This window comes from Ictalurus furcatus, chromosome 5 (genome assembly GCF_023375685.1).
Source record: "Ictalurus furcatus strain D&B chromosome 5, Billie_1.0, whole genome shotgun sequence".
Classification (NCBI taxonomy): domain Eukaryota; kingdom Metazoa; phylum Chordata; class Actinopteri; order Siluriformes; family Ictaluridae; genus Ictalurus; species Ictalurus furcatus.
Window position 1 is genome coordinate 6,966,864 of NC_071259.1, and position 14,511 is coordinate 6,981,374.

General features: G+C 38.4%; 1 protein-coding gene across 3 annotated transcripts in view; it reads left to right on the forward strand.

Moving 5' to 3' along the window:
* rer1 (retention in endoplasmic reticulum sorting receptor 1) overlaps nt 1-12,708 on the forward strand; it is a 24,714-nt gene extending 12,006 nt beyond the window's left edge. Inside the window, exons 2-8 of one of the 3 annotated variants that reach the window (XM_053624516.1) lie at nt 942-1,027; nt 1,916-2,020; nt 3,269-3,368; nt 6,301-6,379; nt 11,002-11,137; nt 11,282-11,336; nt 12,242-12,708. In XM_053624516.1, the coding sequence (XP_053480491.1) occupies nt 947-1,027; nt 1,916-2,020; nt 3,269-3,368; nt 6,301-6,379; nt 11,002-11,137; nt 11,282-11,336; nt 12,242-12,252 (567 nt within the window). In that variant the 5' untranslated portion in view covers nt 942-946 and the 3' untranslated portion in view covers nt 12,253-12,708. Of the gene's footprint in view, nt 1-941; nt 1,028-1,915; nt 2,021-3,268; nt 3,369-6,300; nt 6,380-11,001; nt 11,138-11,281 lie in introns of all 3 variants that reach the window. The other 2 variants (XM_053624515.1, XM_053624514.1) reach the window with 2 other exon arrangements.
* The last annotated feature ends 1,803 nt before the right edge of the window (nt 12,709-14,511 follow it).

The following is a 14,511-nucleotide window of genomic DNA, read 5'->3' on the forward strand; positions in this document are numbered from 1 at the left end:
GTATTATGTATTATGTATGTATGTATGTGTATATATATATAAAATTTATTGAGTACTTTCAATTAGGAGGTGGCTGTCTTGAACCCTAACCTCTAAATTTTATGAAGACAATATTGAAATAATTTTTGCATTTTATTCCATTGTTGTTTTTTAAAATATCTTTTAGATTTTTTTTTTTTTTTAAAAAAAGGTTTTATATTTTCTTTGTAAATCATGAAACTTTATGTAAAAAAAAAATGTCCCACATTTTCATGTCACTACCGAAACAGTGCATGTTTTAGTGCATTGGCTAAGACTGATTTTAACCACACACCTACATTTTTGATCAGGAAATATTCATGTGTCTCTCTCTCTCACAGCTACAATGATTTTCAAAACTGTACAAAAATTTTGTTTATTTTCCCCAAATAAAGGATTGTGTTCCCTTTTTGTTTTTGAAACCTCACCATGTTTGGACAATTTTCGATACTTTTGAGCCTAGCTCAATGATGCTAATCAGCACATGGTTCTGAACAGTTGTACACACACAAAAGCTAAATTTTATGGAATAACACCCAAAAAAGTTTGCTTATTTGCAGAAAAAAGGTGTTTGGTAGTGACTTTCCTTAGTTACACATAGATTTTCAGACTTTTGAACACATTTACTTCAAATTGATGGGCCCTGTCTACTCACCATGTAGCTGTGAGAGAAACACAGTGGACAACAAAAACAACAATGGAATAAAATGCAAAAATGATTGCAATGTCACTTTCATAAGTTGAAATTTAGGGGTTAGGGTTCGGGACAGCTACCTCCCAATTGAAAGTACCCAATAAATGATGATTTTTTAAATATATAATTTTATATAGCTCGCGTTTTTTTTGTGCTTTAAATTAGTCATGTTGACTTGTACTGCAGCTGTGATGCATTCAGCCAGATGTTGGATCTGTTTTGTGTTTAGACAGAATGTCAGAAGGAGACAGTTCTGCTGAATCCATCCATGGGAAACCATCCGCCATAGCAAGCTTCTTCACGCGTCTAGGACAGGTAAGTGCTGTACTCAAACTAATAATAAACGGAAACACCATTACTCACTGTTATATTATGTGTTGATTCATGTTATCCTTTAAGTCAGAAATGGGCGGTCTATGGCCTGACGGCTCATCAAGAGAACTTTTATAAAGCCATTTATTGCCCTAATCCTGCTGTTTTTACATATGTCTGCTAGATGGCGCTGTGAGACTAAGCCTGCTACGTTCACTGTATTGAAACAAACACAGATTCCAAACTGTTTTTTAATTTTTATTTATTTATTTATTTATTTATAATCAGCTCCATCAACCATTTTCTCCAATAAATACCACTTTTGGTCACTGTTAACTGACCAGCATCATTGATTGTCGTTAACGGTTCAATGTCAATCATTTACAAGTCTAATTCCACATACATTATTTATTTATATATATATTAAACGTGTCCCTGTTGTTATTCGGATTTATTTCCATTTCCTACCGAAATAGCCTATTTTATGGTTTTTGTCACTTAAATATTGCAATATTGTTAGTTTCTGCTATTTCTATTTACAGTATTGCTGCCGCTGTTATTATTTATTTATGTTATAATACAGCTTTTGTTATTCAGAACCATACCACTGTCTTACAAGCATTAAAATCCAGTATATTTACCATTTTTTTATATTTATTTCCTTTACATTAAGGCAGTGGTCAGCTTTTAATTTTCATATTCAGCCTTATCCTGTCCCAAACTATGTGGTTTGCCTGTGTAATGCCTATGTAGTGTGGTTTGTCTATATAATACAAATCCATTTTCATATTTAATGTCAACCTTTGAATGTGTGGCCCCCGGTCCAAAAAGTTTGCTCTAAGTAGTAGTTCATTCGTTATTTTTTAACCACACACATTGTGTCTGTTGTAGATCTACCAGTCTTGGTTGGACAAGTCAACTCCATTTTCAGCAGTACGATGGGCGGTCACGCTTATACTTACAGCAATATACATGATCAGAGTGTATATACTACAGGTAAGACATATCTAGCAGCTCATGTCCCTAATTTGCATTCCCCCCCTTTTATTATTTTAAATACATGTTTTAGAAGTGTGCATACCCTCTTTATGTTGTGAATGCTTTGATGCACAGATAGAAATGGCACACTAGTTTGTTTCCTTACTGGTGCACTAAAAAAATACAAAGCCGTATTGAGTTTATCAAACATGGGTACACTTGAACAGAGAACAGAGCTGCGTGATGTTGCTCAATAATGAAATCACAATTTTATTTCACAATTATTCATTCAATTTAGGTGCAAAGCTTTATTGTGCTTTTCTTTAATATTATAAGGCTGCTTTCACATTAGGTGTGTTGTAACCACAACAGTGCTCTTACCAGTCCTAGCTAGTATCAGCTTAATAATTAGCCTAGCTTACAATCTAGATTAGATTTTTTCGAATGTGTAATAATGATAATGACATGACTGTGTGTCGCCACAGTTAAACTGGGATGCCACATCTCATACCAATGAATGTCCCAAAATTAGAAAAGGTGTTATTTTTGGTTACATTGCAACATAGGAATATTGGCATTGAAATATTTTTGATTCCACATGTTGTGAATCTCTTTATATTTGGTATCTTAGAAGACTGCACTTGCCCCTCAATTTGCGACGTGACTGGTCGGGAGGCAAAAAAAGTGTCAGACATCACTTGGTGCTTTTTGCTTGCGTGTAAATAATGCACTAGTGAGTAAGATTAAACAGCAAGTGTGAATTCAGTCTTGCTTATACTCTCAAATATATCACTAAATCAAAATAATGTTCTTAGTCACATTAATTGAATGGATCTTTAAAATGTAAACAGAATTAGACAATAAATATATATTGTACAGTCATTTCCATAAATAGTTTTAACATTGACAAAGTTATTATTTTAATTGTCTACCACAGTATATAGGAGTTAAAATTGAATAATGAATATTGCATTTGGAATCTGTTGCTCTTAACTCTCAATATGAAGTCCAAAGAATGGTCACTGCCAGTGAAGCAGGCCATCATTGGGCTGATAAATCAGATTAATCCCATTTGCGAGATAGCAAAAACCAATAGTGTGGCCAGATCAACTATAAGCCACCACAGAACGTGCTTGTGATTTTATCCAAAATTCTATAGTTTATCTAATGTCACCAGTATTGCTGTTCATTATTTACTTAATTGAGGGAGCTAGATAATGAGTTTATACCTTAAACACAGTATACAGTTTGTGTCTTGTGTTTCAGGGGTGGTACATAGTCACATATGCTCTTGGAATCTACCATCTCAATCTGTTCATTGCTTTTCTCTCGCCGAAAGTGGACCCATCGTTGCTTGATGACCCAGGTCAGTTGAAGCAAGGTTCCTGCTCTCTGGTCTTATCAGCTCAATCAATTTTGCCATCTTGTTCATATGCAGTGGGTGAAATGTTCTGCTTGGAGCACAGTACAGTGTCTGTGTACACAAAACACTACATTTAGATAAATGTGCATACTACACCGTTTCAGAAAAACACGTGCAAGGCAATAAATACACATGGCAATATAATGAACTATACTTCATGCACTGACTAGATGGAGCAACACAATGTTTGATCAGACAGGCAGCATGAAGTGTGCAAACGACATGTAAATATAAACCTTCAGAAGTAGCATCGTATTAAATATGCTGATCGGAAGGTTGTGAGTTCAAACCCCAGCACTGCCAGGCTGCCACTGTTTGGCCCTTGAGCAAGACCCTTAATCCTCAACTGCTCAGATATATAAATGAGATAAAATGTAAGTCGCTCTGGATAATGCCATATATGTAATGTGCGTGTTCTAATGTATTATAATTTCTCCTTCACTGGGACTTGTATGAAGTGCCACATATTCTAAGCCTAATAATAAACGAACATGCTGTTAGTTAACAAAAATAGTTTCTGTAAGGAAAACAGATCATTTTACATGCTACATTTTGTTTTGTCTTATCAGCGTAGAGAGGGGAAAAAAGAGAGACTGGTGAAGTAACAACTGGTGTAGCTGTTATAATTGATAACAGGAACTTACTTGTCTCATGGGCATTCCTATTAATGGATATTAGTAAGTATGCTGTGTCATTCTTCAATCACTCATTAAATAAAAATGTAATTGTTGCAGATTGCTATGGTATAAGAGGAATAAATCACTTTGGTACATGCTGTTATTGGAAAATAATCAACTTTGGGCTGGGTTTTATTTCTTACTTACATGACTACATGAGGATAGTCCAGAAAGATACTATTATGTAAAAGTGCTAGTGGGAAGAACTGTGAGGGCTTTAAAGCTTGTTTTGTTCAGGTATATGACAGACTGACCGACAGAGTCCTGAGTGTGACAGCTGTTGAGCCAGACATGGTAAATATCCTAAATGGTGCTGGTTCAGGGGTCCAGTAAACATTTTTAACATGTAGTTTGCATTTCATTGTGTTTCCTAATGTGTGGTGTAAAGATAATGAATGTGGAGGATTGTACTCGTGCTTGTTACATGACTGATACATGGGATTATTGTGTTTTAGCTACACTTTTCTGTGTTGCTGCTCAAAGTAAATTTGTTGCCAGTGGTATTAGCATGTTGTTTCCTCCTCAGGCCACTGATGGGGGCCACCCAACATTCATGCCTTCTATTGAAGACGCAGGATGAGCAGTCTGAATTTCTTAAATTATGCTGCCTTTAATTCCCCAATTTCAGCATTATCTGGTTCCACAGCAGAAACATTTTGGGGCTGGAACCAAACCTTTTTTTTTTTTTGTATGTGTGGAATAGTTCGAGATGAGCACTAGAACCTTGGTGGTGAAAAGCTGTTGTATAAGTTTAGACAGAAGTACAAAAGCACTTCCTCAGTGAATTATGTAAACGTTGTCTTAACATCATATTCACTGTATGACTGTGTATGCTGCGTCTGATGATAGAAGATTCCATGATGTTTGTTGCAGTGTGTTCTCATCAATTTAAACCGTTAGTATTGAGATTTTATCACTAGGCAACAAGATTAGATACAAAACTTAAACACCTTTTGTCTTTGACAGACATACGCATTTTTAAGGTTAGGTGATTTTACAATGTGTGTTGATTCTATTGATGGAAGTGTTGACATGTTTGTGGTCTTCACTCTAAACTCAAATACTCTGTTTTAATCAGTCAGAAAGTATATATAAGAAGTATAATCTACAATGGGGTTGTCTTTTATTCCTCATATATTACAGCAGTTTGCCATAAATAACATTTTTGTATTAATTTAAGAGTGATACTTTGTATATTATTTATTTGAGAGACGTTAGTCCCTGTTATCACTTGCGTTATCGCAGCTATGTAGCAGTGGTTCTTAAACTGGGGGCCACCAGATGGAGCCGGCGGGGCCGCATAGAAATGATTGTTTAAAATTAATTTGACCTATATGTAAGATGTAATCGTCCATCTTTGAATTATGATGTACATAGATTGAGAACGTAGTCTCTTAGCTGAGAAAGTTGATACAGAAGAGCCTAGCATGGGGGGGGGAATTTATCGATTCTAGGGGGCCACAGAGGGATGCACCCTACACAAGGAGGGGCCTCACGCTGAAAAGGTTTGAGAACCACTGCTATAAAGAGACATTCCCTCACCAGCCTCTCTTATTTTCTCTCTTTTTATAAGACAACCAATGCAGCTTTTACATGACATTTTTACATATACAGCATTTGGTAGACGCCCTTATCCAGAGCGACTTACATTTATCTCATTTATACATCTGAGCAATTGAGGGTTAACGGCCTTGCCCAACAGTGGTAGCTTGGCAGTTCTGGGGGCTTGAACTCCTGACCATCTGGTCAGTAACCCAGAGCCTTTAACCACTGAGCCACCACTGCCCACATAATGCTACAGAGAAACCAGAAAGTGTCCTGAAAACTTTTCCATTTGAGGAAATATCAATTTACAGCTTTACCTCTGACTCTTACGAAGCACTAGCACTGGAGACTCCTTCCAAAACTGTTAAATAAACATCTCTTTGCAGAAGGATTCACTACACCAACAATTATGTTTTTCTTTGTTATATTACAAAACAATATAATTGGTTTATTATTCGTTTTAGATTGTCGTCCATATCCATATTCTGTGGTATAAACATATGTAATTGTTGACATTTATCGAACCTGTTCCACTTTGGAAAAACCCTCCCCTCTATGCTTTCTATTCGATCTCTAATTTTTCTTCATATGTTTTTTTCCCGTCTGCTTTTTATTTATTTATTTGTTTGTTTGTTTATTTATTTATTTTGAAGATGATGGTCCATCACTTCCCACAAAGCAGAACGAGGAGTTCCGGCCGTTCATCCGACGGCTGCCGGAATTCAAATTCTGGTGAGTTTTTCACACAGCCCATTTTAACTCCAATAGAGAGATTACACTGGCTGATGGATCTTTTATGTTAATCAGTGCTGCAGTCTGTCTTTATTCTGACCTGCTCATCACTACAAAATGTTTTCTTAGCACTTAATATGGAAAAACACTTGCTTTCTTGTACAAAATCATTGCCGTTTCTAGAAATTCTTAAATAATATTGTCATATTGTCGGGTGTGCAAATACTTTGGCCATATAGTGTGAGTCACTTTTGAATGAATTCGACATGGCAAACAGTCATCAATTTTCACTTCAGTATTTACAAGTTTAATGCGACGATGCATGGCAATGCAAAAATTAGAGTATATATAATGACTAACAGTGACCTCTTCATAGCAGATCAAAGGCCTCTGTCCTGAAGCCATTGTGAAACACTTACAAAGTCCTGACACTGGAGACACTTTCCATAAAATTTTAAATATCTCCTTACAGCTGTGAATTTGCTGTTACTACAGAGCTGTATTTTGTATCGCATGTTAGAAAGAACACATTAATATACACTTGTGATATATTAATATTAATATACCAACAGCATCGTGAAGGACCAGTAAATCAGTGTCTCATTTTACTCAGTGCTGCTTTATTTCTAATATGAGAGCAATGAGAGAAAAAAGTTGAGTGAAAATGTGTGAATACAGTCACATTTACAGTAACATTTATTAATTTGACTGACTTGCAGTTGAGTCAGAATTCTGCTGAAATGTTGAAGGAAATGTTGCTCAAGGGGCCAGCAAGGCTTTGCCGCATCTTTCTGGTGTCATCAGATGCATTGCACCAAGGACCACAACAAAAAGATGTAGCAAGACCTTGCACATATCACAGATTACAGAAGCCAGAATGATGGGGAAGACAGTGTATCTCTACAGGATGAGTTGAATGTCTTTTATGCATGCTTTTGAAGCCCTGAATAATATCTCCAAAGCTGGACATTACACCTGGAGAGGAAAATCAAGTACAAGCTGCCTCCAATGCAAGTGTACAAGATACTGTCCAGGACAAACATACGCAACATAGAGGGCCCAGATACAGTCAGTTGCATAAGTATTTGGACAGAGACGCAATTTTCGTTACTTTGCCTCTGTACACCACCACAGTGGATTTGAAATGAAGCAATCAAGATGTGATTGAAGTGTAGACTTTCAGCTTTAATTCAAGGTGTTTACAAAAAATTTGCATTAACTGTTTAGGAATTACAGCCATTTTTTTTTTTTTTACATAACCCCTCCATTTTCAAAGGCTCAAAAGTAATTGGACAAACTAACAGTCATACAATGGGGCAAATAAGTATTGAACACATCAACATTTTTTTTTTCCCAGTAAATATATTTCCAATGAGAGTATTCACGTGAAATTTTCACCAGACATCAGTGTTAACTCAAGACATATGCAAATATAAAGAATTCACAACATTAAAGTCTATAAATTAAGTTTTGTGTTATAAAGTGGTCTGACACAGGAAAAAAGTATTGAACACGCTAACTGAAATTTATTTAATACTTCGTGGAGAAGCCTTTGCTTGTAATGACGGCTCCAAGACGCTTCCTGTATGAAGAAATTAATCAGCCGCAGTATTCAGGTGTGATTTTGGCCCATTCTTCTAAACATATTGTCTTTAAATCTAGTTCAATTGGATTCTAGTCAGATGATTGACTCTGCCATTCTAACACCTTGATTTGTTTTCTCTGAAATGTGTTCAATACTTATTTTCTTCACTGTACATATTAGAATTATTTTTAATACTGGGATGCAAATCCTTTACAGTCAATGACAGCCTGAAATCTGGAATCCATGGACATCACCAAATGCTGGTGCCAGGCCTGTACTGCAGCTGCCTTCAGTAGCTGCTTGTTTGTAGGTCTTTCTGCCTTCAGTTTTGTCTTCAGTAAGTGAAAAGCATGCTCAATTGGGTTGAGGTCTGGTGAATGACTCGGCCATTTAAGAACATTCCATTTCTTTGCCTTAAGAAGCGTCCTATCAGTTTTGCAGCATTTGACTGTATCTGAGCAGAAAGTATAGCTCTATACACTTCAGAATTCATCCTGTTACTTCTATCAGCCATCACATAATCAATAAACACCAGTGAACCAGTTCCATTGGCAGCCATATATGCTGTAACACTTCCTCCACCATGGTTGACAGATGAAGTGGTATGCTTTGGAATATGAGCCCTTCCTTTCCTTCTCCATACTCTTCTCTTCCTATCATTCTGGTACAAGTTAATCTTGCATCAGAACTGGGCAGGCTTTTTAAATTTTTATTTTAAAGCAAAGTCTAATCTGGCATCTTGACGTAAGCCCTCTGTATTTACATTCATGAAGATGTCTCTTGATTGTAGAATTTGACAATGATGCGCCTACCTCCTCCAGAGTGCTCTTGACTTTGCCAGATGTTGTGAAGGGGATTTTTTCAACAAAGAAAGAATTCTGCTAATCATAGGGACAGATCTCCCCTGCCTGTAGGACATCTACATCAGGAGAGTCTGCAGATGGCCTAAGTGTCATCACACTTATGAAGTCTGGTAAACGGTACAGGAGCATTACAGCCAGAACATCTACACTCCAGGACATCCTGCACCCCCAGACTCCTTAAAAACAGCCACTCACTACCACTTCCATCTACACTGATCAGCCATAACATTAAAACCACCTGCTAATATTGTTTGGGTCCCCCTTGTGCTGCCAAAACAGCTCTGAGCTGTCGAGGCCTGGACTCCACAAGACCTCTGAAGGTGTGCTGTGGTATCTGGCACCAAGACCTTAGAAGCAGATGCTTTAAGTCCTGAAAGTTGCAAGGTGGGGCCTCCATGGATTGGACGTTGTCCAGCACATCCCACAGATGCTTGATTGGATCGAAATCTGGGGAGTCTGGAGGCCGAGTCAAGACCTTGAACTCAAATTCTTCACACCATTCCTGAACAATTTTTCCAGTGTGTCAGGGCATGTTATCCTGCTTGAAAAAGGCCACTGCCATTATGGAATACCGTTGCCATGAAGGCGTGTACTTGATCTGCAACAATGTTTAGGTAGGTGCTACGTGTCAAAGTAACATCCACATGAATGCCTGGACCCAAGGTTTCCAGCAGAATATTACCCAGAGTGTCTCACTGCCGGCGGAGGCTTGCCTTCTTCCCATAGTGCATCCTGGTGCCATCTCTTTCCCAGTTAAGCAACATACGCAGCCGTCCACATGATGTAAAAGAAAATGTGATTCATCAGACCAGGCCACCTTTTTACCTTCTTCCATTGCTCCGTGGTCCAGTTCTGATACTAGTGCCCAATGTAGGTGCTTTTGGCGGTGGACAAGGGTCAGCATGGGCGCTCTGATCAGTCTGAAGCTACGCAGCCCCATATGCAGCAAGCTGGTTGCACTATGTGTTCTGACATCTTTCTATCATAGCCAGCATTAACTTTTTCAGCAATTTGTGCTACAGTAGCTCTTCTGAGGGATCAGACCAGACGGGCTAGTCTTCACTCCCCATGTGCATCAATAAGCCTTGGTCACCCATGACTGTCACCGGGTAACCGGTTCAACGGTTGTCCTTTCTTGGACCGCTTTTGGTAGTTACTAACCACTGCATACCAGGAACACCTCACAAGACCTGCCGTTTGGGAGGTGCACTGACCCAGTCATCTACCTATCACAGTTTGGCCCCTGTCAAAGTTCCTTGCACTTAAGCAGTATGTGAAATCCCCCTTGTCATGCTGAAACTTCCTTGGTCTAGGAACCTTGGTCATGGACATTTCTTCACTACCTCAGTCTAGTAATAACCTCAAATGCTATAACCTATTGCCCTTAAGTGGTGTATGAAATCATCTGACTGACAAATAGAAAGACAGAATTGCATTTGCACAATAGGGTTGTCATGGTTTTGCTTCAGAAACTCTTAGTCTTATAAACAGATTTTTTTTGGGAGAGAAGATTGAATAAGAGCTACTGTGCTGTTATATAAAACTCTGCCGAACCTGCTGAAACCAAGACTCAGGATAAATGATATTTATTTATCAAGCTGGATATGAACTGATTTGTTCGTAAAATTGTTCGTACGAGTGTTTTACTCAAGAAATTTGGTATTCATGAATATCTCATAAACTGACAAAATGCACACCACACTTATAACTTCTGTTAGATAAATTTAAGTGTTTTATCATGTCTCTGCTGTGCATGCCTGTCTTAACCATTAAATTTGTCTCGTTCTCGGACTCCCAAGTGGTGCAACAGAAAAGTGTTTGCCCCATTGTCGGAAGATTGCGTGTTAAATCCCGACCACAGCCTTTTGTGAGCCAAGGGAACAAAATCGGCCGTTCTGTCTGGGTGAGGGGATGACATGCTCTCTCCTGTTCAATCCCGGAAACAAAAGTCAATCTCGGACATGAGGAGCAGATCGGAAAGTTGCGGTTGGCTGGCTTTACATATCTTTGAGGAAGCAAGTGTATGTCTTAACCATGTCACCCTCCCTGGTTGGTAGCGGTTGGACAGTAGGGTAGCGCTGGCTTTTGGGTGGGAATTGGCATCTGACCAAACTGGAGAGAATTTAGGGAACAAATTCCCAAAATAATATTTGTTGTCTTGTTTGTTGATTCAGGCATTCTGCGACGAAAGGCATCATCATCGCTATGATTTGCACGTTCTTTGAAGCCTTCAACGTGCCAGTGTTCTGGCCTATCCTTGTGATGTACTTCATCATGCTCTTCTGTATCACCATGAAGCGTCAGATCAAGGTTTGTCACATTTCAAACATGTGCGATGTCAAGTAGGATACATTTACTCTATTTTAAGTAAGGCTAGATTTGCATTAACTGTAGTCCAAAGTTATTTTGTTTAGACTGCTGATCTAGTTCTCTTTTTTCTCTTTGTGTCCACAGCATATGATTAGGTATAGGTACCTGCCCTTCACACATGGGAAGAGGACATACAGAGGCAAGGAAGACACAGGGAAAACCTTTGCTAGTTAAAATCCCTCCCCTTCCCCTACTCAAATTAAAGTTATTGATGAAGAATGGTGCGTACAGGAGTTAAAGTTTTGTAAGATTTTTTTCTTTTTGACTTTTTTGTTGGGATGCAAAAAACATTAAAAAATGTAGGCTTATCGGAAAAGAGTTTTGATCCATGATGACAGTGTTGGGTGCTTTGTGTAATGATTATTGCTGCCTTTGGTAAGTGAAAAGAGCGTGGACTTGGCAAGATTCACGCAAAGTTTACAGACGAGTGTGGTGCCTCTTTTGTCTTATGTACACTGACTTAGCACAGTGTGAATATGCCCAATTTTCCTCCTTGCTATCAAACTATGATGATGCTAATGCTCACAACTGAGCTCTAGAGCTTGGGCGTTTTCCATCATAATTCTCTGTCCTCTTTCAAGTAATATTGGAATTTTGATTAGTATTGATTTCATTAATCATTAGGTGGAAACTAAAGTCATCAGATAAGAGCCAGATCTTCATCAGCATCCAGAAATCTTTCACTAACCCCCTGATTATTTTTACACATTTGCACTGAAGTACTTTTTCTTAGCACCCTTCACTGAACTAATGAACAGATTCAGTTTTTAGATGCAAAACAAGAGGTTTTGACAATAGTGCCCAACACTGATTCACCACGTGATTTGCCTTTTATCTTGAATGTGCATTCTCTAGTTTTCTTTTTGTAAATATACTTTATGCCTAGTAACATCATTTCTAGCTGCTTGTAATTTATTCTCAAGTAGTTAAATCCCCCTGATCATTAAGTTGAACTGTATTTTAATGCTAAACAGAACTAGCTGTACATTTGTAAGTGACGTCATTCCAAACAAAACTTTTTTCTCTCTCTCTCTTCTTTTTCAGAGGAAACATAAGAGTCTTGAGGGCTTTAAAAAATGTAAGAAATGGATGGAGAGGGTTGACATTTTTCCCTTTTAATTAACATTATACTGGATCCTAACTGCTAATATAGAGAGAGGGTTTTTTATTTTCATTTTTTTTTTCTTCAGCACTGTAGGTGAGGATCAAAACATTTTTTCCTATTAATGTGCATAATGTTTTATGGGGGTTTCTATATAAATATATATGTATATTTTAAAGGGTAAATTGAGATTATTTTGGATGTCCTTTTTTCTTTTAGACTTTTGATTCCTGGTGTTACTTTTAACATTAAATTAAAATACATAAATTGGATACTAGATCTATAAATTTCTCATTAAAGGCATTGCATGTCTTTGGTTTCCTTGTGTTACTGTTCAAAGGAAAATGATTTTAATAACTACACTGTAAATTTTTCACTCCAAATGCTATTAAAAGACCATGTCCCTTCACATATTGAGGTATTTTTTTCCCATTCATCTTTGTGGTTTAGAAATACATGTGTATATTTTCAGGATGCAAGATACTAAAATGAATAAATAACATTGAAACCTATTTAGCTAAGCTAGCTTAGGATTGCTACATGCAATTTTACATTGCCAAGTTTACGCTCCTGGAATTGGTGATTGTTGTTATTATTAATCATTAAAAGAAGTACAGATCCACTTCACATTAACCAGGAGTGACAACTTATACAGTTTTGGTATTATAATTTGCTTGCTTGACCACTTACTATGGTTATATGCGAGGTTAAGGGGGTAACCCTGTTTTATGAACACCGGATTACATCCAGGGGCAGTGTTTCAACATCAAGATACCTTCTTTTGGGCAAGTGCACACATGCGTGGACCTTTTAAAACTTAATCATATGATGACTATACTAGAAAAAGCGATCAATAATGGCCAAGATTCCCTTTGGAACCTTCTCGGCGAGTTTGGCTTCAGTTCAGACTTATTGGGTACCCTGGTAGGTATCCAGTGTTCATAGAACAGGGTTAGACCTTTTAACCTCACCTTCTATTCCACGCCTCCTAACTGCCAGGGGCAGTGTTTCTACACATGGATAACCTTATGCCAGTGGGTCTTGAGGAACGGACTTGCCCTCGGACTGACTGGAAGGGTGTTTGGATATGCTCACTGCACTTGCTCCATTGGGAGAGGATATAAAATCTGTAAATAAATAAGTGAATGGAGTTTCATGCCTCTCGGTACAGTGTGTGAGAATGAGCACTCCCTCTTGAGCAGCCACAAACGATCTGTTTGGTTACACTGACATTTGATTTTCACCTGGACTCCTTCACACGGCTGCTTTTAGGCCAAACGTATAGGGCAAGCCATGTGTAGGCATGTGCTGTGAGCTAAGGTGCAGGCACAGACTGTTTGGAGCCTTTCAGCGGTCTCGGTGCTTCAGATGTAGCTCTTCGTGCAGCCACCAGTGATGAGCTGCAAGACAATGGTCAAGCCATTTGTAAACATGTGCTGCAAGCACAGGTGTAGGAGCGCAACAGAGGTTTATCTGTCCAGTTCCAACACAGGCACAGACTGTTTGGACCTGCTGTTTGCCTCTACAGGCTAAATGGGGTTTTGCTACCAGATAATGCTGAAGCCTTTGAGCAACTTCTCAACATGGTCTTGCTGCACGGATAGCTCAGGGAATGCCTGGACTGAAGATCTTTAATCTGGCACAGTCAGTGCAGAGACTGCTGACACCTCACTGGTATCCATCGCTCCAGAAAGGCTACATATAGGCTGTCTGAGCACGATCCTGTAACATGGTTTATGATCACCAGAGCTAGCTTAACCACTACAAGCACAGGTCACACTAGAGAAAAACTGGCTGTGCTAGTAGAAAGGCTTGTCAGGATGAATGGATGAGGAATCTGTGAAAGAATGGCTGCTTTACTGAGCACTCCACCATCAGCCACAAGCTCTTACTTCTGCTTAACATCATTCATTTTAGTTGGATCATCTGCGATTCAATATCTGCACTGCGCATTCTGTGTATGGATGTTCGTTCCAATATCTGTCTCTTGATGATCGACACCGAAGCATTGAAAACAGAGCTGATGCCTGTGTCCAGCTCCAGTTGTGAATAGTGGGATCCCCTTTCCTTCAGCACTGTCCCGAAGACCAACTTCTCGGCAATGTGACTTAAAGGAAACATGGTAGTAGTAATAGTAATTTAAAAAAATGACAGTTGTAATTGTAATCTGTACTCTGTACTGCAGACGGATATAGATAGATAAGGATATACA